Genomic DNA, 25,656 nt, shown 5'->3' with positions numbered 1-25,656 from the left:
TTTTAAATGCTAGTTTGATGGATGTTTAATATCACACAAATGAGAAACCCATCCTTGCAAGCATGAATTTAAAAAAACCATAGAAGGGGGAAAATAGGACATAAATGATTTTAAAAATGTAATGTTATCCTTTTTCATTTTGAACTATGACTCTTTTAATTAGGCTATATAACCATTTGGTGATTTTGTAAGTGTGACTGAAGCCTTTAATCAGGCCTTGATAAGATTACTATTAGCATCCTCGTGCACTTCTACAGCTATATTATATAATGCTGCTCTTATTTGCTGGTTTAATAACCTAGATTTCAAAATCTAAGTTTATGTATCTTCATAAATACACTTGGTAAAGGAAGCACCACAGGGTGATGTAAAAATAAAACATACACATCAAATGATTAATTAAAATCCTGGAGGATGGCTGGCTTGGACAAGCAACTTAGACAGCTTAGAAGACTGTGGCCTGGTTTGGGGCCAAGAAGCAATCAAAGGGGTACAATACTTGGTCAAATGTATCCTCAGCTGGTGGAGAGGTGGGGAGTATAGCAGGTGGCAGTATCATCAAGGGCTCAGCATACTCTCATAGTTTCGTAGGCTAGTCTGGCATTTAAGAATACTTCCAAGTAATGTAGGCTGTCCTTTTTTCTCTTATGCTCCCATATCAGCAGTTCACTGATTTCCAGATATTTTTCTTGGGATTCTGCTATAGAACCTGAAGTTACCTGCTTGCTGAGGCATGAAGAAATAAATAAAGTTATAGGAAAATATGAAAAATTAAAATAAGAGTTTACAGAAGTGATGTGTTTCATTGAAGAAATTCAGGTACAGCCACTGGCATAGTCTCTGACATCTTCATCAGTACAAGATAAGATTACTTGACTTGGCTTGAGTTGAAAATCATGAGTAAGTGATCTTAATTCTAATCCAAAAATAGAAAACTATTCTGCTGGATATCTGGTTAGACTATGCCTAGCAGGGTTTTTTTTTGAAAATCTGAATCCAACTTCTGTTCATGAAACAGTAGATTGCTTATTCCAAGGAAGAATGCTTCATTCATTACTTTCTATTTAAAACATCTTATTGTACTCCCTGAGGACCTTGTAGAATAGAGACTGCTTCCATGAGATCATGCCTATTAGAATCCTTCTATTAGGATAAATATCCTTCTGTTCTATTTATCAGAGGATTCCATCTTACACCTGCACAATGATGTCTGTTTTACATGAATACTAGGTTCTCTTGGTAGCTTGAGAACTGATGCTGCAGCAGCTCTTCCTGTAGCAGGCACAAGGCCTGGCTCTATCTACCTCATTTTGTCACTGGGCTGAGTTACATACTAACAGCAACTCAATTTTTCTCCCTAAGAAAAATACTTTTCCCCAAGTATTTTATTTCTATCACTGCTATAAAATTAAAACATAACTCTTATTTCTTCATGTCTACATTATATCTAAATTCATGTATTGTCATGTTTCTTCTTGATAATATGTATAAGGCTATCTAATCTACATTTTAAAATTTGCCTTTTAAAAACTTGGTCTTAGTTTTCAGGTCCATTTATGTCATCACTATTAATAAGTATTTACTTGAAAACACCCATACCCATATGCATGTCTATGAATCACTTCATCAAGGACCAGTCACCTTTAATGTCAACCGTGATAGCATAATTTCTTAATTTCAGTAATTTGGTTTGTAATTTTTCATCACACATTATGTTCCCGTCTCTTTTAATTAAAAAACTTCATATCCCCTTAAGATTCATAAATTCTTTTCCTCTAACTTTCATTTTTCCTTTTAGATTTCTGCTGCTTGAATCTCCTTATTTGAGAGTAAATGGAACATTCAATGATATCTGAACATTCAATGATATCATTTTCCTTAAATTAGTCATTTCTTTATCATTTCTTTTTGGTCTTGTCAGATTCATATCTGTTGTCTATGATTATATTTGCTGTTGTTACTATAAAATAATAACTAATATTAGCTGCATTATTTATTGAGCATTTACTAGGTGCTAAACAACTTATATACATCATCTCATTTAATCCTCATCACTACCCTATAAAATAGATACCAAAGTCTTGTTTAATAGATTAAAAAAGCTGTGAGGTTAAACTAACCCCAAGCCACCTAGGCAGAGTCCACTTGACTCCAAGCTGTGCCCTTTCTAACACACCACTCACCCACTGCTGCCACATTTTGATGATATTTGAGACTTAAAAGTATTCCTGACTTACATTAAATTTTTAAAGAGCTCATATATGACCACTTCTAACAAGCCTCAACTTTTCTCCCCTCATTGCCTGTGCCTTGAATGTCAATGTAAAATACTTAAGGTTAGCACTGAATGTGTCTTTTCAGTGTTGAGAAGAGCATAAGCGCTAATCAAATGAAATAAACAGTTTAGATAACAGTGGTATTTTACTTGACCAAACATACTTCAACTATCTGAAATATTTTCTATTAATACTGCCTATAAGTCCACCAATTTCAGTTTATTTTGTATTTATAAGGGCTTTTTTAAAAATGAAGCTCTATATTGTCATTCATATTTTAATGTAAACTAGTTTAATCAAACTGCTTTCCCCAATACATCTTTGAGATCTGTGAATGGGTGCCTAAAAGACTAGACGCCTGGGAAAGAAGTGACAGGATGTAGGTGAAAAGTGCTTAGGGTCAGGCATGCACAATAAATGTAGACAAACTTTCTTTTCCTTTCTTTTACTACATTGTCCTCTGTTCTACCCAATGTATTCTATTATGGGTTAAATAGATTATCATAGGCTTCTGGCCTCCATTTGAAGAGATCTGGGCAACTCATGGATTACACTGCTTCTTAATTCCAGGGAGACAAATAAGAGAATGGAAAATTATGACATAACTGCTATAATAGGAGTAAGACATTTTTGTGATAATTTTGTTGAAGTATTGCCACAACACACTCCTTAAAAAAGAGCATTGTTTTTCCAGAGAAATAAGCTTTGAGTTCCAATAAATACTGTGCCAATAAACATTATTTGTTGCATGAGCCTTATTTGTTGAAATGCTATGGGGCCACTATTTCAAAGAGTATCTTCCTAGCAATATTGCTTTTGGGAACATTTAAAAATATTAAATATAGCGAATTTAAAAACTAAAGCTCATATGTTTAAATAAGCATTATCAAATCATCCATATTAATTTCAAAGTATAAATACATTATTGGACTTTTAAGTATTAATAATTATGCCAATTTATCATTATGTAACTCACAGAAGGGTAGCTGACCTGTGGTGAACCATAATTTACACTGTTAAACTTAATAAATCACATTTTTCTGAGAAAATAAAAAGGAAAGTTGATTTTATAGAAAGAATATGTTGATCCTTAAATTGTTGCCAAGAATAGATGAAACACATTCAAGCTGGGATAAAAAGAGTACAAAAGGCATGCAAGAGTACATTGAGTATAATAAATTCTATTTTGAGGGAAACTCCTGAGAAATCATCCACTGATTAACTAGAAATCATGTCTGTATATGCCTTTGCTGCTCTTATTAAAAATAGACTCTCTTCTTTCAAGTTTTCTAGTACACTGAAAATATTCTTAGAAAGACAGTAGCTTAATAGGCATTGCTCTATAGATGCTTTCAAAGTGAGTTACTAAAAAGATTTCTTTAAATTTAGTAGGAATTATTTAAAACTATCAATGCAGAAGTCTTGAGAAATTCAGAGAGCAATGCCATTTAGAATGTGAACGGTACGGTGTTTTTTTTTTTTTTTTTTTTTAAACCTAGGCTAACAATTAGATTCCACACAGGGCTTCACGATGGTGTCACTGGAATTTCAGGAACACAGCTTAGGAGAGAGCATATGCTTTATATGTCTGAGGCTTTGGATTTCATCACAGTTACGTCAAATTTGAAAAACTAAATTAGCTACAAGTAATACTTTCCATGACTTAGTGGCTATGGGAACCTGGATAGATTGCATAACCTTGCTATATCTTAGTTCCCTTATTTGTTAAATGATTTTCTTCAGCAACTAGATCTAATGTTAAAACACATAGCTCAATCAGAGGCTCTATAATTTGCATTTGTTATCAAAATAAAAAGTAAAAAATGTAAATATAAGCTAAATAGCCCTCATCATAAAAGAGAGAAATGATGTTGAAAATTTTAATCTAAGGAATTAATTGAAAATTAATATAACTTATATATGTCTGAAAAAGATTCCTCTGTAACTTTCTCTTTGACCTATATCAGAGGAAGATGAACCCCACATGCTGGGGAGACAGGTGATCCAGCAAAGATAGTTCCACATCAAGAAGTACTTTGTTGTGGTACAAAATAGTGTTGTATTTTGGATCCCCTTAAAAAGTTGTACTCAAGAGACTTGATTTTATTTTGAGGTAAGCTGCCTGCATAATCCTGGCAATAGAAAACAGAGTGATAAGTATCCTACATTCAGTAGGATTTGTCAGACATTATTAGAGGCCTTATAAGATGTCAGATCATTTATTCTCAAAATGTCTGCATTTTTTTGAAGACATCATTCACCTCTGGCTTCTAGTTGAAACCCTAATTGAGCAAGTCAACTCAGTTATCTAAAGGATAATTTTACAATAGTTCTTCACCTTAGAGCAGTAATTCTCAGACTGTAGTCTACATCAGAATCATCTGATAGACTTGTTAAAACACAGGGATCCGGCCGGGCACGGGGGTTCATGCCTGTAATCCCAGCACTTGGGGAGGCCGAGGCGGGCAGATTATGAGGTCAGGAGATTGAGACAATCCTGGCTAACATGGTGAAACCCCATCTCTACTAAAAAAGTACAAAAAATTAGCCGGGCATGGTGGCGCATGCCTGTAGTCCCAGCTACTCGGGAGGCTGAGGTAGGAGAATCACTTGAACCCAGGAGGCAGAGGTTGAGAGAATCACTTGAACACGGGAGGCAGAGGTTGAGAGGTTGAGCTGAGATGGTGCCACTGCACTCCAGCCTGGGTGACAGAGCGAGACTCCGTCTCAAAAACAAACAAACAAACAAACAAACAAACACACACCACAGGGACCCCAACTCCAGAGTTTTTATTCCATTGGTCTGAAAGGGCCCCAGACAATTGCATTTCTAAAAGTCTCCAAGTGATGCTGCTGCTGCTGATCTACTGCCTTAGAGAATATCTAGGAAATTATAATGCTTAGTACAATTAATTTTTATTTTTTAATATTTATTAAAATAAATTAATATTTATTTTTTCCCAACTTAAAATGATTGCTGTCAAAGTTAGAAAACTTTGTAGCTTAAGGCATTCATTTATTCATGAATCGAAGTAAAATCAAAATTAAAAAAGAAATCCCAGCTATACCTATAGTATTCCTTTGGTCCATCCTTCTTTAACAAATTTCTGTCAGATTTCTATAACAAGAATCACGGCTATTGCTTCTAAGACATTTGTCTTTATTGTATGAACAATATAAATCATATAACTGATCAAGTTTCCCTTTCTGTCTTTGCTGCTTGTTAGGAAGCTCAGGGTAGACATATAGTCCACATGTAGCGGGTATGTAGGATCTTACACTATGCATTTTTTTTTTTTTTTCCACAGACTTTACTTCTGGAGTTACCTTGTTTTAAGCTGACTTTATTTTCTCTTGATCTTTTCTTCATTGACAATATTATTGAGACTATTACAAGTATTTTTGTAAATCATCTACATTCCTTCCTGAAGTATAGTAAAATATAAACCAACAAACAAATTTGTGTTATCTGAAGATATATTTACAAAAAATTTAATATCTTATTTTATCAGGACTTTATGCTTTGGCCTCTGGATTATATAAGGTGAACAGATGAGAGACTACAACATAAAAAAAACACAAAAGGTCAGGTGTGTCTATTTAGTTCTAGGCAAAAATACAAAACAAACAAATGAAAAACACAGATATCATTTCTGATATCCAACTCAAATAGTTAGGAATGTATCTAAAATATTATAGCATTATAGAACTATTTTCTATACAATTCACTGTGCCTGTTTGAAGTTATTCATATTTTCATTTTAGTGAAAAAATTCTGGAAATTTAGAACCTATTGAGTAAAGCCAAGGCTATTTTAATTTGTCTTAAATTTACTTTCGTCTAGCTTTAGTCCTGTGACATTTCCAGTATATCAGAATTCTGTGATAAATAATTTTGTATGCACCACGTTGGTAATAATGTAATCTGGGGAAGAGACTGGTAATTTAGAAGTACATGCTGATGTTAAGAATCTCTGCCTTCTCTATGTTGTCTTATTGAAGAAGCTAGAAACTGGTACATATGTACATACCTGTTACATATGTATACCCAACATAGCCACTCATGCTTTACTTAATTAGTACTTGAGGTTATGAAGTGATGAAATGTAATAGAAACTGAAAATTATGTAAGAACAAAACAAGCCTAAGTTTTAAAAAATCCAAATTGCTTTTCTCTATTACACAGAGACCACAAATATTACAACTATAATGATTCAATTACTAAGTCATAGAGCATATAACAGCTACATGTTATGAGTAAAGTTTACTATTTTAAGTCTTTTATTAAATCTTCAATAGCTATATCAGAACAAAGTATTTTCATGACTTTCACCATGAATAATATCAAAAAACTAAAAATGTCTTGAATATAAAAAGGTAATGGAGTAAAAGAAAAATGAAATAGGCCAGGTGCAGTGGCTCACGCTTGTAATCCCAGCACTTTGGGCTGAGGCAGGCACAAGGTCAGAAGTTCGAGACCAGCCTGGCCAACACAGTGAAACCTCGTCTCTACTAAAAATACAAAAATTAGTTAGGCATTGTGGTGCATGCCTGTAGTCCCAGGTACTTGGGACGCTGAGGCAGGAGAATCGCTTGAACCCAGGAGGTGGAGGTTGCAGTGAGCCGAGATTGCACCACCACACCACTATACTCCAGTCTGGGCAACAGAGTGAGACTGCATCTCAAAACAAACAAACAAACAAACAAACAAACAAACAAAACCAACCAATTAATTAATACCTTATTTCCTCCCTTGGTAGACCTCATACTTCAACTTATTCCCAAAAAGTAGTTAAAAAAAGATTCATACTAAAAGACTTTTTAACCTCTAACAGCACTTCATGAATATGTACAGATGCTGTTTGCTTCATGATGGAGTTATGTCCCAATGAACCCATTGTAAGTTGAAAATGCATTCAATACATCTTCCAAACATCACAGCTAAGCCTAGCCCACCTCAAACATGTTTAGAACACTTGACACTTGCCTACAGTTGGGCAACAATCATCTAACTGAAAGCCTATTTTATAATAAAGTATTGAATAGCTCATGTCATTTATTGAATACTGAAAGTGAAAAACAGAATGGTTGTATGAGTACTTGATATATGGCTTCTACTGAATGTGTATTGCTTTCACACTATCCTAAAGTCAGAAACTTGTAAGTTGATCCATTATAAGCCAGGCACCATTTGTATTTTGATCCAATAATTCAGTAATAAACTAGATTCAATTAAAATACTATAAAATGGGAAAAAAATCTATATGAAAGAAAATCATAAGATCATTTAAGTTCTTAAACATTTTTGAGGGGCTATAGATTTTACAAAATGAAAAATTCTAAAAGATTTGTCCTTCAGATGTTTAATCTTTTGTATTTTATAATTTTTTTTAAGTAAGGCAAATTCTATTGCTAACAGCTGTACACAAACACATAAATTTTAGCACTTAATAATATCATGGGGCCATGGCATTACATGTTTGTGTCTGACTAATCTGCATTTAGTAGTTTGAAAGAATCTGTTTCATATGATTGATTATTTCACAACTTTTAAAAAGAAAAATGTCTTGCCTTCGAATGGTAATCTTGTTCCAGTCTGGGATCTGATCCGGCTACCTGTTTGTATTTGTTAATTTTCATTTGGCGATTTCTCTCCTCTATATCCATAGTACCTATCGAGTAGAAAAAAACCCATAAAATTAATGTTCAGTTCTTATTTCTGAGTCGGACTTACAGGATGTATAAAAGAAGAAATGCTAGGCTGGTATATTACTTTCACTCAACATACCATGTACAAATTAAATGTCATATAATTTTGAAGATTTATTTAAAGCATACAATTTGGTAAGTAAAAACATGATGTTAAATACGTAAAATAATTTCAATCTGAATAAAATATAAATAAGTTTAAAGAGAAGATAACAAATCTTCATTAAATAGAAAACAATTTCTGGTACGTGTATGTCCGGAATATATTTGACTGCACAGAAATTTGACAATAGTAATATCGTGTGAACTTTGACTTTTAATTCATCATGATTTATTTATAGGTATTAAAGTTATAAGTTGCTTTCAAATACAATTTTAGAACTGCATTTAGAAACTATTATCATAAAATTAGGCTATGTATTGAAGCAGTTTGCCCCAGCATATGTGTGAATCCAAATATCAGAAACTTTTGAATTTGAATTTTCTAGAACTAGGATCAACAACGAGGTTCTTGTAATAATACTGCTGATAGCATACCATGTCAGTAAAGGCACAAAGTATGACTGAAATCAATTTTATAAAAAAATTAGAATATAAAGAGTTAAGAAAGTGAGATGGCAAGCCTCTTACAGAAAGACATTAATGCCCTCTATAACAGGTGCTACCTCAAAATACATCAGTTGTAAATATTCGGAAAGTCTTCAAAAATTTGGGTTAGAACAAGAACTAAATTCAGTTAGCAAATTCTAGAAAACATGAAAAAGCATTTTGAATGTATATTTACGGGGCAGGCACAGTGGCTTATGCCTATAATCCCAACACTTTGAGGGGCTGAAGCAGGAGGATTGCTTGAGACCAGGAGTTCAAGACCATCCTGGGCAACATAGCGTGACCCTGTCTCCACAACAACAACAAAAAATTAGCTAGGTGTGGTGACACATGCCTATAGTCCCAGTATCCTGGGAGGCTGAGGCTGGAGGATTATTTGAGACCAGGAGTTGGGAGGCTGCAGTGAGCTATGATCACACTACTGCCCTCCAGATTGGCCAACACAGTGAGATCCCATCTCAAAAAAAAGTATATTTATGATTTTTAAAAGAAAGATTTATAGGAATATTCAATTTCTCATAAATATATATAATTTTAAAATCTCGATCATATAGTACAAATCTACATACTGGGAAAAATGAGCTTAGCGAACTCAACTGGATATCCATAATAAAATGTCAGTAAATTCACACAGTGTGTTTAGGTAGGAATGTCAACATACACACACACCCCTTGCTTAAGATCATGACTTTAAAACTGCAGTAAAGACAACTAGATGTAAGTGTGCCTATTAAAAAACAGGTATGTTAATACTTACCTGATTTTTTAAATCGAGTAAAGGAAAAGGGGATTAAAAAGGTACCAGTATAACTAGAAGTTATGGTATCCCCTCTTGAGCCAATATTTTTAAATTTTTAATGTTTTAATTTTTCAGTATTACTCTCTGCCTTGCAAAAATCTCATTGCATATTACATAGTTCTTGTTAGCAACAAATTTTAAAGGAAAATTGGTTAATTAAAATAATTTGAAAAGGGAAGAAAATGTTTCAAAAAGAAAACCTTAGATAAATATACAAAAGAACTTATACTATATTACCTCTAAATACCAGCAAATTTAAATCAACTATTCGATAAAGTGAGACAATTTCTTTCTTGTAATAGTCACATGTTAATAATGATTTGAGTAATTGACTCTGAGTCAAATTTGAAAGTGAGGAATATTAATGCTAGGTTAATATAATTTGAATGACATATAAAACCAGGTGAGTGCCTCCATGATGTAAATGTGACATATAGTCAAATACAAATATCTATTAGTCTATTAAAATACGACTTTGGAATTCTTTATACTTCAAAAGATACTTTCAGGTAAACATGTTTTCTCCAAAGGCAAGCCAATTAAAAAAAAAAGAGCCCAACATTACAAAGTTATGGGTCATAAAAGAATATTAGCTAAAAGGTGTGTTTGGAAAGTTTCTCAAAAAGTTTCATGTTGATATAATATAAATAGCACCAATTGACAAGTTTAAACACACACACATATAGATATAAATATGTAGGGATAAATATATACATAGAAACAGGTATATAAATTTTCCAATATTTAAACTATTTTCTGGATGGCAACATCCTAGGAAAGCTACATTAAAATTCCTTCTGATTACTAGGTAGTAATGTGAATAACACTGGCAGTAGCTGGCAAACTTTTTCTGTAAAGGGCCTAATAACAAATATTGCAGACTTTGTGAACCATATGAAAACTATTACTCTGTCACAACTCTGCCACCTTAGCATGAAAGCAACTGCAGACAATGCACACATAATAAGTGTGGCTTTATTCCAATAAAACTTTGTTTGCAAAACAGGTAGTGAGTCAGATTTGGTCTCTGGCATATTGGTTTAACAGTGCTTGCAAAAGTGTCTTTCTCTATAGAAATGGTTTAAAAATTAGGTAGATTTATACAATATAACTTTTATTTAACAGACCACTGGCAGATCTAAGGAGAATATTAATCTGTATTTGCTGGATAAGCAAAACAAGATGCAAACAGAGCTTTCTAACCATTTAAATATGTCATCAGTTAAATTACATTCTCAAACAAATCTCTCATCTCCAGACCCAATCATCATCTATAGACAGTTCCCAAATGGGAAAATTCTTCATTGGAGTCTTAACCAATGAAATCTCAAAGGACTACTTTAGTCAGCAAACTTGAGTAAATATCCTTTTACCTTATAACTTCAAATCCTCCTGGGAGAATAAAACCCTTGGGGCAAACAGTAACCAAACAGGTCTCCCTACCCAAAAATTATTTGGTTCATATGAAGTCTTCTGTTCCTTTTCTATATTTGTAGAAGCTATTCCCAAAAAGAAAACACTCCATGTAGAATAAAAACCTTAGAGAGAAAAGTCTCCTATTGATAAAGTCATCCAGTATAGAGGATTCTTCACCAGCAAGGTGATTTTTCTTTGCTGGTCCTTTGCTCTATCTAAGAAAAATAATCCAGTAATAATATTTTGATTTCAACCAAACTTAGTCTTTCTCCCTTGGAATGAAAAGCAATTTAGAGAACTCAATAAAATAGAAGGGCTGTTCACTAGTTGAGGAAAGGACCACATAATTCCTAAACTTTGTTTCAGCTCTGATATACTATATACATTCTATAAAAGGAAAATAAATGAAAGTGATGAAGTGAATGAATTTTGTTCAATTTCCTCTCTCTCTCAGATTCACAGTAAAAATCTGTATATGCAAGGCCCTCAAAAACCTATAATAAAGAATAACCACTCGACCACAGAACACTTACCTCTTTTCTCCATCTGTTAATATTTTGCTGAAATAATTTCAAACTTTCCAAAATAAAAATTTTGAAAAATGCCAGTTTATAGGTTTAGAAAGTAAATTCTCTTGGAATCTCTAAGATTCATTTTCTTATATGTGAAAATGCTTATTTCAGAAGACTTCTTAGTGGTTTGATATGGTTTTGTAACTCAAGTATGCTTAAAAAATTAGGGTAATTATATCTTAGAAATCAAATCAAATACCAAGATATTTTCAAATTGTAAAAAAATTTGATTAAGATGGTAATGGGACAACCCAATTTTGTCCACAAATACATTTACAATGACAGTTTCTACATGTTTGTAAATATATATTAATGTAATAATCTGTTAATGTATAATGTATTAAACTAATATTCAAGTTATCTCAAATTCTTTTTGATATAAGTAAATTATTAACTAAATAGAGAAAATATAATTTCTTGTTTCATAAATACTACAGTTGATTTAAATTATGCTGGAAATGGCCCTCTGTTTTTTGATATGTATATATATAAATACTCCTAAATTCCATACATGTTAGCATTCCTACTTAATAAATGACATTTTAAACAAAACTTTTCTTCCTTTCCCTTAATTTATAGTAATCTCCTTCCTTAAATTATAAAAGATTTTTATTCTACTTTATAAATTTTAAGGCAGAGCACAAAAAAAAGACAGTATATGTGGATGTTCTAGAATTAACAAATATCTCAAAATATTCATTTTTAAAATTAGAAACTTCTGGCCCATTTTCAGCCACTGACTTAAAAAATCCAATATTTTGTTGTTCTTGATTTAACTTATTTCCTTAAATCATATCACATATTCTGTAGCTATTTATTTTGATACAAGGCTTTGAAGAGATTTACTTGTTCTTAAATAAAAAATTAAAAAGCTATTTAATGTGCCCGGAAAGTTAAAGTTATACTGATAAAGCTGCTATGGCATCCAATATAAAAAAAAAGTTAATTTATAGGTGGATTTTTTTAATCAAAGATATAGTTGAATATGGCCACATTAGCTGGCAGCCAGCTAGTGGTTGTTTAGGTTTTACTACATGCACACACTACAAAGATCATCAGTATACTTTCAGTGATTTCTGTAGTATGCAAACAGTAATCGTTTTAAGTTTGCTTTTCCAAACACACACACACTCCCCCACACACAGAAAGACAGAGAGAGAGAGAGTGAAAGAGCATGAGCATGCCCCTGGAGTCCCAACGCAATTTCATACCCCAAACTTCTTTGAAGTAAGGGCACAGGTTTAGCAGTGACGTAATCCACAAGGAAGCTGAACAGCGACCAGAATATGGCAGGATTGTTGACTCAGTCATCCATCTTGAAATCTTAAACAAAATGCTCAAATCCGAGGATCTTAAGAGGGAAAACTCTTAAGCCCAATATGAAAACTCAAGAAAGAACCCCAAACTTCAGGAAAAAATTAGAAATTTGCAATTATAGACATCTTGGAAGTCAGAAATGGCATTGATTAGTACTTCAAATTCTTGTGGATAATTTAGTGATTTAAAAACATTCCCTCTATTCCTTACCCCATCTCTTCTATTTTTATATAAATATTCAACCTTAAATTAAAAAAATCTTTCCTTTAGTTGAGATAAAGAATTGCACTAACTGGCTATTTGATGAAGGTTTCTGATAAACAGTCATATGTGGAGTTGTTTTTGATTATTGTATGTCTTTACAAAACTAACATCTGCTTTGAAATAACTGGAGTTTAGAAAACAAATTTTGTTTATATTTTTTAACATAACAACATATCAAGAACTTGTGGGATGATCATTAAACATTTGCACTTTATACTTAAATTTATTCTAAATAGTATTCTTTTAAAAAGTACACATTAGGTTTGTTTTTCAGTTCAATTTAAGAATTAAAGGTATTGGCGTAAATATGAAGCTGTAATCAGTAGTGAAGGATTCCCAAATGCAAAATGTTTTCTGTTGAAACTATCCAAATAATTGATAACAAAATACACAAAGTATAGCTTTAATAAATCTAATTGATTTTTTAAAAGTACAGAGTGATATAATAAATATAATCTGAACATAAATCAAAATATTATCTGAGGCTTTGTTTCTAATTGAAGCTAAAGAAGTATATTACTTATATAGAAAAGACACATTTTTTAAAAAAATTAAAGTTAATTAACTTAAACTATTGAGAAGAAATAATTTTGATAACTATCTTATTAAATTGTATTTCATGAACTTTTAAGAAAATACAAACAATGTGGAATAGACACAAAAGAAGATACAGAAAATAATGAGAATGACAGAAATAACATATTTAAAATGAACAAAACTAAAAAAGCCAAATTGTGGACCCTCAATGCTAAATTCACCATTTAAATATGCACCAAATGAAGTGCAGTGAATTAAAAGGTATCATCAGTGTATACAGCTATTGGCTCACTTCAAGGTGGCAATTACAAATGGGAAAGCATGGCTACACATATTTATTTTTTAGATTCAATGAGATATACTATAAAAAGAACAATTTCAACAGAGAAGTATAGAAATTGCTAATATGTCTCATGAGATAAGAATGTGTAATATTTTATGTCATAACTGTATTTTAAAGGGCAGTGCCACTCAAGAAGAAAATAAAATACTTGATTTTAATGAATTATTTATTTATTTATTTTTGAGACGGAGTTTCGCTCTGTTGCCAGGTTGGAGTGCAGTGGTGCGATCTCGGCTCACTGCATCCTCTGCCTCCTGGGTTCAAGCAGTTCTCCTGCTTCAGCCTCCCAAGTAGCTGGGATTACAGACATGCGCCACCATGCCCAGCTAATTTTTGTATTTTTCGTAGAGACAGGGTTTCACCATGTTGGCCAGGATGGTCTCGATCTCTTGACCTCGTGATCTGCCCGCCTCGGCATCCCAAAGTGCTGAGATCACAGGCATGAGCCACCGTGCCTGGCCGATTTTAATGAATATTTTAATTGCTCTTTCAATGCCTAAAAACTGCAAAAAAATTACTTTAAAATATAACTTATTGGCACTGTATATGAAAAAACTTAAAAATGATCATATTTTTGATCATTTTGGATCAAATTTTTGACCACATTTTGATCATTTGAATTTTGACCCTGAAATTTCACCTCCCAGGAGGTTTCCTCAAGAAATGTCAGCGTGCAAAGATGTGTACACAAGCATACTAATCATACCATTGTTTGATAATTGTAAAGACATTGGGAAAAAAATTCCTAAAGGTGCAAAATAGGTAATTATCTAATTGCATAATGGTGTATTTATAGAATACAATGCATCCATAAAAAATGATGAGGATGTTGTACATGTGTGTTCGTATACTATAAACGTATTGCAATTAGTAATTATAAAACAGATTAAACAGTAAAAATAATAGCATAGTTTAGAACAATTTTAAAGATAAATATATATTTATAAAAATATATATACACACAACCTATAAATAAGACAGAGAACAAAAAAGATTTGAAGACTTATACACCAGAATGTTAGCAGTTATTACTGGGTATTGACAGTATGTATAAACGCTATTTGATTTCTTGTTTAGGTTAATACATGATTTATAAATTTTACACAACTGTATGTTACTTTTATAAGAAGAAAAGTGTAATTAAAAAATACAAGATACAATGTTTATGTGAAAAGCAAATTATCCAGTTTGAAAGTCATATGTTTTTGTTGTAATTTGATTAAAATGTTTTGGAAATAAATGTGAAATGCTTTGTAAAATGCAGATGTGAAATTATTCATTACTTAATTTAGCATAAGGACATATATTTGTTAAATAAAGAATTTGGATGTATTAATTGAAAGTGATATATAAAAAGAAATAATTCTAAATTGAATAAACTATAGATTTTTCCAATTTTTATGAATATTAATGCAAAAAATGTCATGCTTTAAAATTTTCCATATTAGTGTTTTCAGATGTGAGACTTAAGGATTTATGCAAGAAATTTTTCAAAAGGTACTTCAAAATCATTTCTTCAGAATCACTTACCTAGAATGAAATATTTTATAATTTTATAATGAAACTTCATATATTATATACTAGAACTTCATAAAAAATTATGCTTTTTCTTTTTTGAGACAGGATCTCACTCTGCTGCCCAGGATGGAGTGCAGTGGTGCAATCATTGCTCACTGCTGCCTCCACCTCCCATGCTCAAGTGATCCTTCCACCTTGGCCTCCTGAGTAGCTGGGTCTACAGGTGCGTGCTACCACATCTGGCTATTTTTTTGTATTTTTTTTTTTTAGAGGTAGGTTTTTGCCATGTTGCCCAGGCTGGTCTCAAACACAAGAGTTGAGCTCAAGAGTTCCGCCCACCCTGGACTCCCAAAGTGCTGGGATTACTTGTGTGAACCATCGTACCTGGACAAGAGTGCTTTTCGTTAAATTATTTATTAAAAGTAGATGGTAATGCAAGGAATAACAAAAACCAGAACAAATTGAGAAGAAGCATGGAAATGAATACTTCATGAAAAGCATGAATTATGTACCAAATTATGTTAGTATATTGTACTAATGCAAACTGAAGTATTTTATTTTAAAGAGTAAACAAATTAATTGTTCAACTAAGATACACTAGTTTTGAGGCATATTTACGTCCAAATCAATCAATGTTGAGCATTTTTCTATTGTTTTTACTAGCACCTGACACATTTGGAATAGAGGAATATTAATTTGATTTTGCTTATAACAATGTTTAAAAATAACATTTCCTTTGCTCCTAGGAATGTTGTAAGAAACCTGAACTCCACATGTGCTTTAATGAAAAAAGGGAATGAAATGAAAAAGGAAAGAAACTTACAAAATTGTATTGCCTCCAGGCTCACAGTTATGAATGCTAGTCTTTTAAATTGGGCTCTAAACCTTAACAACCTATTTTAGATGTTTAGGTTACTTGTTACTGTGTGTAGTTGTCTTGTGCTTCTCTATTAACTCTCCACCATATTCATTAAAAAATACTTCAAGGGAGGTGTATAGACAAATATCACAGACTCCTTTCTCTATAGTAAAAAGAAACTGTTATCTAAACTATTTTGGATATAAGTTGATTAGGAGGGATCTAGTAATCTAAGAAAATAGCATATGTTTGTTTTTGATCTCTAAATTCAGTGAAGAGACTAACTGAAATTTTATTATCCAGAGGACTTAGATTTTAGTATTATTTTAGGTTTTGATATTAAAAATCAGGATGTAGCTGTGCGAGATGGCTCACGCCTGTAATCCCAGCACTTTGAGAGACTGAGGCAGGAGGACTGGTTGAGCCCAGGAGTTTGCAACCAGCCTGGGCAATAAAGTGAGAACTCGTCTCAACAAAAAATCAAAAATTTAGCCGGGGTGGTAGCATGTGCCTGTGATCCCACATACATGAGAAGCTGAGGAAGGAGGATTGCTTGAGCCTAAGAGGTCAAGGCTGTAGTGAGCCATGTTTGCGCTACTGCACTCCAGCCTGAGAGTGAGACCTTGTCTCAAAAAAAAAAAAAAAAAAAAAAGAAAAAAGAAAAGAGAAATAAGGATGTACTTGGTCCATGGGGGAAGATTAGGGTTTATGCTAGCAGAGTACAGTGGAAGTAACCACCATAGAGTTGATGGGACCTTGAAACTGCTCGGATTTAGGGAATGGGCATATTTATGATACATAGGATTAAATAAAAACTTTTTTTTTTTTTTGAGACAGAGTGTTGCTCTGTCAGCCAGGATCGAATGCAGTAGCTCAATCACAGTTCATTATAGAGTTTTGACCTCCCAGGCTTAAGTGATCCTCCTGCCTCAGCCTTCCAAGTAGCTGAGACCACAGGTGTTCATACCATGCTCAGTTGTTTTTATTTTTTATTTTTAGTAGAGACGAGGTATCGCCATGTTTCCCTGGCTGGTCTCAAAAACATGGGCTCAAGCAATTCTCCCACCTTGGTTTCCCAAAGTGTTGGGATTACAGGCATGAGCCACTGTGCCCAGCTAAAGAAAACGTTTAAAAACAGCATTGGTTGAAAAGATAAAAAAGAGACAAGACTTGGGTTTTAGTCCTGGCTTCACGAGTCCTGTACCTACAAACATGTGACTTTCTGAGCATAAAAGTCTTCATCTGTAAAACGAATAGTTTTGGACTAGATATTCATTACAATCCCATCTGCTACATAACTCTGTTTTTTGTTTTTTTTTTTTTTTTTTTTTTTTTTTTGAGACAGTGTCTCGCTCTGTTATCCAGGCTGGAGTGCAATGGCACGATCTCAGCTCACTGCAACCTCTGCCTCCTGGATTCAAGCGATTCTCCTGCCTCAGCCTCTCGAGTAGCTGGGACTACAGACGCATGCCACCACGCCCAGCTAATTTTTTGTATTTTTAGTAGAGACCGGTTTTACCATGTTAGCCAGGATGGCCTCGATCTCCTGACCTCGTGATCTGCCCACCTTGGCCCCCCAAAGTGCTGGGATTACAGGCATGACCCACTACGCCTGGTCAGTTGGTTGACTTTGAAGTCAAATGATGTTTAAGTGTTTTTTGTTTTATATTATCATATTTATTTCATTAATATAGATAGTGTAAAGTGCTCTAGAAATTTTTAATATTTGTCCTGGTACTGCGTTCGTTACATTTCCCTTTACAAAATATTCGTATGTGTGCAGAGGCAGGGAAGAAAATGGAATAAAGGAAGAAGTGACGGAAAGACAGAGATAAAGAAAGAGGAAGAGAGAAAGAAAGAGAGGATTAGCCAGAGCCCAGGAGAGACAGACAGGACGTATGAAACACTGATTATATTGAAAAATTCATTAAACCAGGAACTTTGTCCAGGAAAAAGAGTCACAAGAGTGCTCTTATCTAGAAGGATCTTTTAGGCTAAAGTGCAAATGCTTCACTATATACATTTCTTTTTTCATAATATACAGTGACAGGTATAGAAGAAAATGTTACTAACCTTCTAGTAACTTAGTTAACTTGTTAGTCACAATTCCTGTATCTTTGAAAAAGCAAGATATATTTTGAGAGTAAACTAAATTTTAAAATGAAAAGTCCCTCAGAGAAGAAATACAATGGTTATTGAAATTGCTTCTAAGAAAAGGTACAATAATTGTTTATAAAAGATACAAATATCAGTCACATTCACTGTGTTAATAAACTATTCCCCATTTGTGTTATGGACTTTAGAACACTCTACCTTTTACATGATTGCTAAATACCCACATTAAAGGAGATATGATTAACAGAGTAGCATGTATTATCACCCTGTATGTACATCTTATCCTCATCTTTTAATGTTCTGATATGACATAATTATCAAATGCCACTGTATTCCACATCTGGGATCTAAATGTATGAACTAAATGAAATTTGTGAACTAAATTTAAATTATATTAACTATGGCATTAAAATTATGATATAAAATATTTTTGAGAGTATTAAAGATATCTTTTACCTTCCATGTTAGGCAGACAAACAGGCACGTAAAGAATGAGAAAAAATTCATAATAGAATCCTATGATACTATGTATACTCTTAAAAGGATCCAAACACAACACGTGTGATCATGTCCCCCAAACCTTAATGAAAGTTTGATATAATGAACCTCGCTCTTCTCCTCCTTCGAAAAGAGTGGAATCATAAATGGAGAAAGAAGACTGAAATAGGGCAAAATAACTAAATGAAAAAAATATTAGTTGCTAGATATATCACTTCATATTTTCACTGATGTTATATTTAATTTTCTTTATGCTAATACCATGTTGCAAACAACACACATGTCAAATAAGATGATTAAACTGTGCCTGGAAAATTAAATTGTGCAAACTTACAGAGAAAAATAAAATTTTTGATACTTAAAGAAACATCACTAAAATAAATTATGATTATAAATTGCAAATGTGATATGACTCTAATATAAGAACAGATAAGAAGGATTTGTGAAAGTAATTTCCTCCTTATATTCATGGCGATCATCCTGGAAAATGATTATACACTTGAGTTATGAATTAGAATAAAATCAGTGAAGCTTATGTAGCAATATTGTGATTAAAAGGAAAGAAGCACATTTTAACTTTTGCTACATTTTATCCATTTGGCTAATTTTTTTTTTACAAAGTGATATGACATTTTTAGACAAATTAGGATCACCCTTAAATTGAAATAATTATTTTTAATGACAAAAAGAAATATTTAGATATATGGATTTTAGATAGTACTCATGCTTGGACACTAAACTGTATTGCTTTTTCCCGAGATGCTGCTGCTCATTGTTATTGGTTAAGTGTACAAGAATGACTACACAGAGCAGCTAACGTCATGTAGTGTAACATTACCTTAGAATTCAAAGGAATGCATCCTAAATGTTTCATGAATAGGGAAATCTCATAAAACGTTTCCATTCAATACTGAGAATAAAGAGGAATTAACAATTAGATGGGGTCACTCTCAGATTAAGAAGGATGAGAATTAGATGGACAGACAGTAGGACAGACTAGGAGAAACTGGACTGAGTTTTTAATTTAATTTTTTTCTTTTTTCTCAATGTAATGTTGGCTCCAATGACTTTTAACCCTTCAGATGCCCTTGTGTGAAAACTAGTTACATTGAGGATCTTAAATATCATTGCAAACCAGAGTGAGCTGGTCTCCATGGATGTTAAATATCCCTTTCTGAATTCCTCTCTTATTGCTTTCCCCTTCCCAGACCTCTAGTATTGTTCCCTCATAATATTCTCTGCACAGTGTCCCCATTCTTTGTTTGGTCTTCTTGGCTTTAAAGACATGGGTTCTGGCACAAAGTCATTGCTTTGGTTAAAATTTCAGCTTCAAATGGCTTGGGTAATTTATTTAACTAACCTGTACTTCAATTTTTCAATCTGTAAGCTAGAAATAAAAATAGCACCTGCATACAGTGTTACACTCTATTACATATTAAAACAATTTATACTAAGTGATTTAATTATCCAAAATGTTGACTGCATTTTAAAAGAGTTAAGAAATTTGAGAAAATGCACAATAAAAATTGGTTTTGATCACTGAGTCCTCCTTCCTCAACTACTCTAAAACATTCCCAATCTCCTTGTCAGAACTAGTTCTTATACTGAATTTCCCAAGAGAAGATCTGTAATATGTGTAATTAACAATCTAGCCATCAATCATTCATTATCATTCCAAGTTTTTTAAGTGGGACCTATTGCAGCTAGAATAAAAACAATGAGTTTTTACATAACTTGAGCATCTGGGTTCATTCAACTGAGCCTTATATATTTGAGCTATAAAGTAAGAATACCCAAATATAGGAAGCTTCTTACTGTATCTCCAATATTGAGTTCAATGCAACACGTTGTGTGGTTTACTAGTGGTTCATTAGTAAGAATTCCCTCTACTTAATTTGTGGTGACTTTAAAGAAAAACCTAATCACTGATTACTGTAGCTAGGTGGATATTGTAAAACTTCTCTCTCAAAGGTTACTAGAAAAACCCTATCGGCCAAATCAAGTGATCATTCCTCAGCACCATTTTATTGGACCTTTCTTCAGCATTTGCTAAAATTATTACACTGTCCTTGACATTTTCTTCAACTGTTTGGCCCTGTACTTATCTCCCAATTCCCTCTTTATCAAGCTACTTTGCTGGCTCATCATTCTCAGCTGATTTTTCAAATTTGTGCATTTCCCAAAGTGTTGTTATAGCTTTCCTTTTTTATTCTATCCCTGAGTAGTTTTTTATTTAATTCTATATCTTTAATGTCCCATCAATACTGAAGGCACTATCCTTCAGCTTCTACCTTTCCTGTAAGCTCTAAGACTCACATTTCCAGTTGTCTCCTAGTCATCCCCAAGTGGGCCCCATTAGCACCTGAAACTCAACTTGCCCCAAACAAATTAAAATTATATCTCATATCTCTTCTTCTCCTATAATCATTATCAATGAATATCTACAATATCCAGAATCTATTTCTTTGTTAACTGTCTTGCCTGCTCTCAGACACTATGTCAGCCCTAAATATATCTCGATCTTTTTTGGTTTCTTGCTCACTGCTTGAGATTCAAAGCTCTAGTCCCTTCTTTGATTTCTAGCTAAACCCCTTAGTCATCTTGTCTCTTTCACTTTGAGTTCTGAAGCTGCAGGCTAACCCCACCCATGACCATGGCCCTGTGGACCCCTATCTTGGGAAGGGATCTTAGTTGCTTGGGATGTGTTAGATTAGGTAAATTATTTTTTTCTATTAGTATATTAGAACTATTTTAGTATTATATAAATCCATTTTAATTTTCTGTATTTTCAATAATTTTAAAAGTCAGATTTATCGAGGTATAATTTACATAAAGTTCACACAACTTAGTGCAAAGTTCTGTGACATTTGACAAATGGATTTAGTCATGTAAACTCACCGCAATCAATATACAGAGTATTTCTATCACCCTAAAAATTCCCTGATGCTGCTTTGATGTCAGTCCTCTTCCTGCCTGCCCAGGTAACCACTGACCACATTTATGTCTAGCTTTTTCTTTTTCTTCAGTAATGTTTTTAGTCTAGAATTCTACTTGCTGAAGGCATAGAAAATGAAATGTAACAAAGCTGTAGAGACTACACAGTTAAAATCTATTTTAGAACTTAGTACTACTGTTCTCTGAAAAATCAAATTCTTAAAAATAATAATACTCTGTATATCCCAGGAATTGTGCTAAGAGTTTTGCATGTATTACAAGTCTGTCACTTAATCAGCAGAACTTTACGAGATAGGACTTATTTTTTTCTCAATTTTACTTAGTAGACAATTTACACAAGATCATATAACTAGTAGGTGACAGAGATTGACATGCCCTTCTCCAAAACTTATGATCGAAAATATTGTCATGAAATGACTCTTCTTTCTCTCTCTCTCTCTCTCACACACACACACACACGCACAGAGTCAGATTTTATTTCATTCTTTCCTCTTTTTCCAGCATCTTTCCTTCCTTTTGACATCTTGACCCTTTTCTTTTTGAGCAGTTTCTCCTCTGTCCATTTTTTTTGGTAATATTTCATCTGATTTCCCTATGAACCCAACCTTGGGCTATAATATAGTCATTCTTTAATATTTTTACAGATTTCCTTAAATTCTCACCCCTTTACTCTAAACAAGCCTATCAACCTCCTTCATACTCAGCACAATCTATAATCTATAACTATGTTCTTCCCATAAGTTATGCAACATAATGTATTAATCAAATTATTTTACATAGCTTTCTTCATGTCAACTTACCTTATTTTGAAATATATGTGTGTGTGTGTGTGTGTGTATACACACACACTTTTTTTGAGACAGGGTCTTGCTGCATTATCCAGGCTGGAGTGCAGTGCTGCAATTATGGCTCACTGTAGCCTTCAACTCCTAGGCTCAAGACAACCTCCCACCTCAGCCTCCCAAATAGCAGGGACTACAGGCGTGTGCCACCACACCCAGCTGATTTTTAAATTTTTTGTAGAGATGGGGTCTTGCTGTGTTGTCCAGGCTGGTCTCAAACTCCTGGCCTCAAGTGATCCTCCCTGCCTTGGACTCCTAAAGTGCTGGGATTACAGGCATGCACCACTGTGCATGGCCAATTTACCTTCGTATATGTTACGTTTTCATCACAGATATAGAAGTATAGAGCTTTAAATGGGCAAAGAGGAAGAAAGGGATCCGAAAAAAATCATAACTTAAATTCATTATGTTCTAATGAATATTAAGTATTGTGTACATGTTAATATTTACTAAATCCTTGATCACAAACTTGGCTTATTACAAATGTACTCTTTCATTTCAACTCAGAAAATTTAACAAATATATTTTAATCATAACTGCCATCCAGTGCTACACTTTACTCATTCATCTTCCTGTAAAACTTAAAAGTTTAAAAACTCCCTTATCCTTCACTGACGCTTAAATGCCTGCTCGCAAAAATACTTTATAGCATAAATTATTCTCCTCTTCTAAACTTTAATTCCCTTACTTTATCTTCTGTTTAAGGGTCTTTAGTATGATGTATTTCCTGGCTACTTTACATATCTGGTTTCTTCTGACTCTTCTGGTTTAGTTCAAACATCACTTCCTTAGATAAGACTTCCTGGATTATTCCATCAAAAATAGCTCCTTCCCCACCCCAATCCCACTAGATTGCAAAAGAATTTTAAATAAGAGCACTTAAACTATCTAAGTTTAACTTTTTAGGGACTACTTTCTTTCAAAAAGATAATTTCCATGTGGGGAGATCTTGTATGTCTATGTCACTGTTATGTCTCCAGCACCTAGAATAAGGCCTGATGCATACATATTTAATAGATGTTTGTTGAACAAATAAATTTTTGGAATATAAAATATCTTTAGAGTAGGAGAATATGAATTTCAGAAATAACCTTTCCTTTATGGAGAGCAATTATATTGTATTACACTTTAATATACCATATAATAACTAGGAATGATTTGAGTCTAGCATAGCCAAATTTGCTGATTATTTGGTTATTTTATAAGGAGATTTTAATACTCTTGGAATTGTATTCCTATCTTAGTAAAGACTCATATTTTCACTACTAACACCTGAAATCTAGAACTGACTGTAATTCTGAGCACAAAGTATACATTTGGGCATTAGAAAACTATTTAAAGAAGGAATTTGAATAGTTTAAAATGATTTGTATTAACAATATGCTTCTGGCCACCTGCTAGACATTTAATGAAAAATTTCTCTAATTTTAAACACAAGTCTTCAATCCTAAATGAGAAAAGTGGTAGACTATGTCTTTTTGTGTGTTTTCCTTTTTTGAAATTTATTTGCTTGCTACTGAAGTGGAAAATTTTTCATTTTGGCTGGTCATTTATTTTTATTTTTTCCTGTTGGTTGAAAGTATACACACACGCACACATACAAACAAATTATCAACCCTCAACCTTATTTTTTAACAATGATGAAACTGAGATTGGAGAAATTAGGAAACTTGTCCAAGATCACATTGGCCTTCAAATTTCATGTTTTATTGCCTATACCAACATGCCTCTAGAAACGGCAACAGAGAATAAAACATTACTTGTTTTATTGTTCTTTAATAAAACCATGGTTTCGGTTATTTGTTTGTTTTTTTGAGATGGTGTCTCCACTCTGTCGCCCAGGGTGGAGGGCAGTGGCGGGATCTCGCCCGGGGGGCTCACTGCAAGCTCCGCCTTCCGGGTTCACGCCATTCTCCTGCCTCAGCCTCCGGAGTAGCTGGGACTACAGGCGCCCGCCACCACGCTCAGCTAATTTTTGGTATTTTTAGTAGAGATGCAGTTTCATCGTGTTAGCAAGGATGGTCTCGATCTCCTGACCTCGTGATCTGCCCGCCTAGGCCTCCCAAAGTGCTGGGATTACAGGCGTGAGCCACCGTGCCCGGCTAATTTTTTGTATTTTTAGTAGAGACGGGGTTTCACCGTGTTAGCCAGTATGGTCTAGATCTCCCGACCTCGTGATGCGGCCGCCTTGGCCTCCCAAAGTGCTGGGATTACAGGAGTGAGCCACCGCCCGGCCTTTTTATTTTTTTTGAAGAAAAATCTAGAAGTAATTTGTCTTGTTTCTGGTGCTACGGATGAACAAATGAAGTGTTCAAGGTATAGTCCAATGCCCAGTTCTACTATTAAAAGAAATTTTCCCTTTTTAAAAATAATCCTGGAAGTGGGTATTATACAAACTCCTTACTAATTCATCATTACAGGTTACTGAGGTATTAAATCTGGATTCAAAATCCTGCTGATTCTGCTTATAACAAACATAAATCATAAAGAGTTAATAATGTATTTATCTAAAAAATAACCTCTTGACATAATTTGAGTTGTGCAATAATTAATAAGAGCTACCACTGTTTGATTTTTTACTGTGGATGAAACTTTGTAACAAGTTCTTTACAGATACTACTTCCAATTTCTTTCAAATTACAAAAAAGAAATGTGTTTCTAATGTATATGGCAAAAAAATTCTTCGTTTAAATGGTTGTGTATGCATATAACTTATTTAGCCATTGCCCCATTATTTAATATTCATGGTAAGATCATTTTTATTGTTACAAATAATGCTTAGTGAACATATCATACATATGTTTTTATTTGAATTTCTATTTCTACAGAGTCCAAAGTTTATGAACATTTTTAAGGTTCTTCGTTTATATCGCAGAAGTGCTTTACGGAAAGGTTATGCTAAATTTCACTGCTACTCTGTTATCATACTCTTACCATGGTTTTTTTTCAAATTTTTTTCTCTCCACATACAGGCATCACCATGGCGTTTTAAATAGGTGGACATGATATCTCATTTAAAATAGTATTT

The 25,656-nt window shown here is 33.4% G+C and overlaps 1 protein-coding gene across 48 annotated transcripts in view; it reads right to left on the bottom strand.

The window, feature by feature from the left end:
* Positions 1–25,656, bottom strand: part of RIMS2 (regulating synaptic membrane exocytosis 2) — a 507,129-nt gene that overhangs the window by 191,618 nt on the left and 289,855 nt on the right. For 34 of the 48 annotated variants that reach the window (XM_031650105.1, XM_031650110.1, XM_031650083.1 and 31 more), the window contains one exon: positions 7,847–7,947. The exons of the other annotated variants lie outside the window; for them this stretch is intronic. In XM_031650105.1, the coding sequence (XP_031505965.1) occupies positions 7,847–7,947 (101 nt within the window). The remainder of the gene's footprint in view (positions 1–7,846; positions 7,948–25,656) is intronic. 48 annotated transcript variants of the gene reach the window in all.

The sequence above is a fragment of the Papio anubis genome, chromosome 8 (genome assembly GCF_008728515.1).
Source record: "Papio anubis isolate 15944 chromosome 8, Panubis1.0, whole genome shotgun sequence".
NCBI classification, from domain to species: Eukaryota; Metazoa; Chordata; class Mammalia; order Primates; family Cercopithecidae; genus Papio; species Papio anubis.
This window is presented reverse-complemented; position numbering and strand designations above follow the sequence as displayed.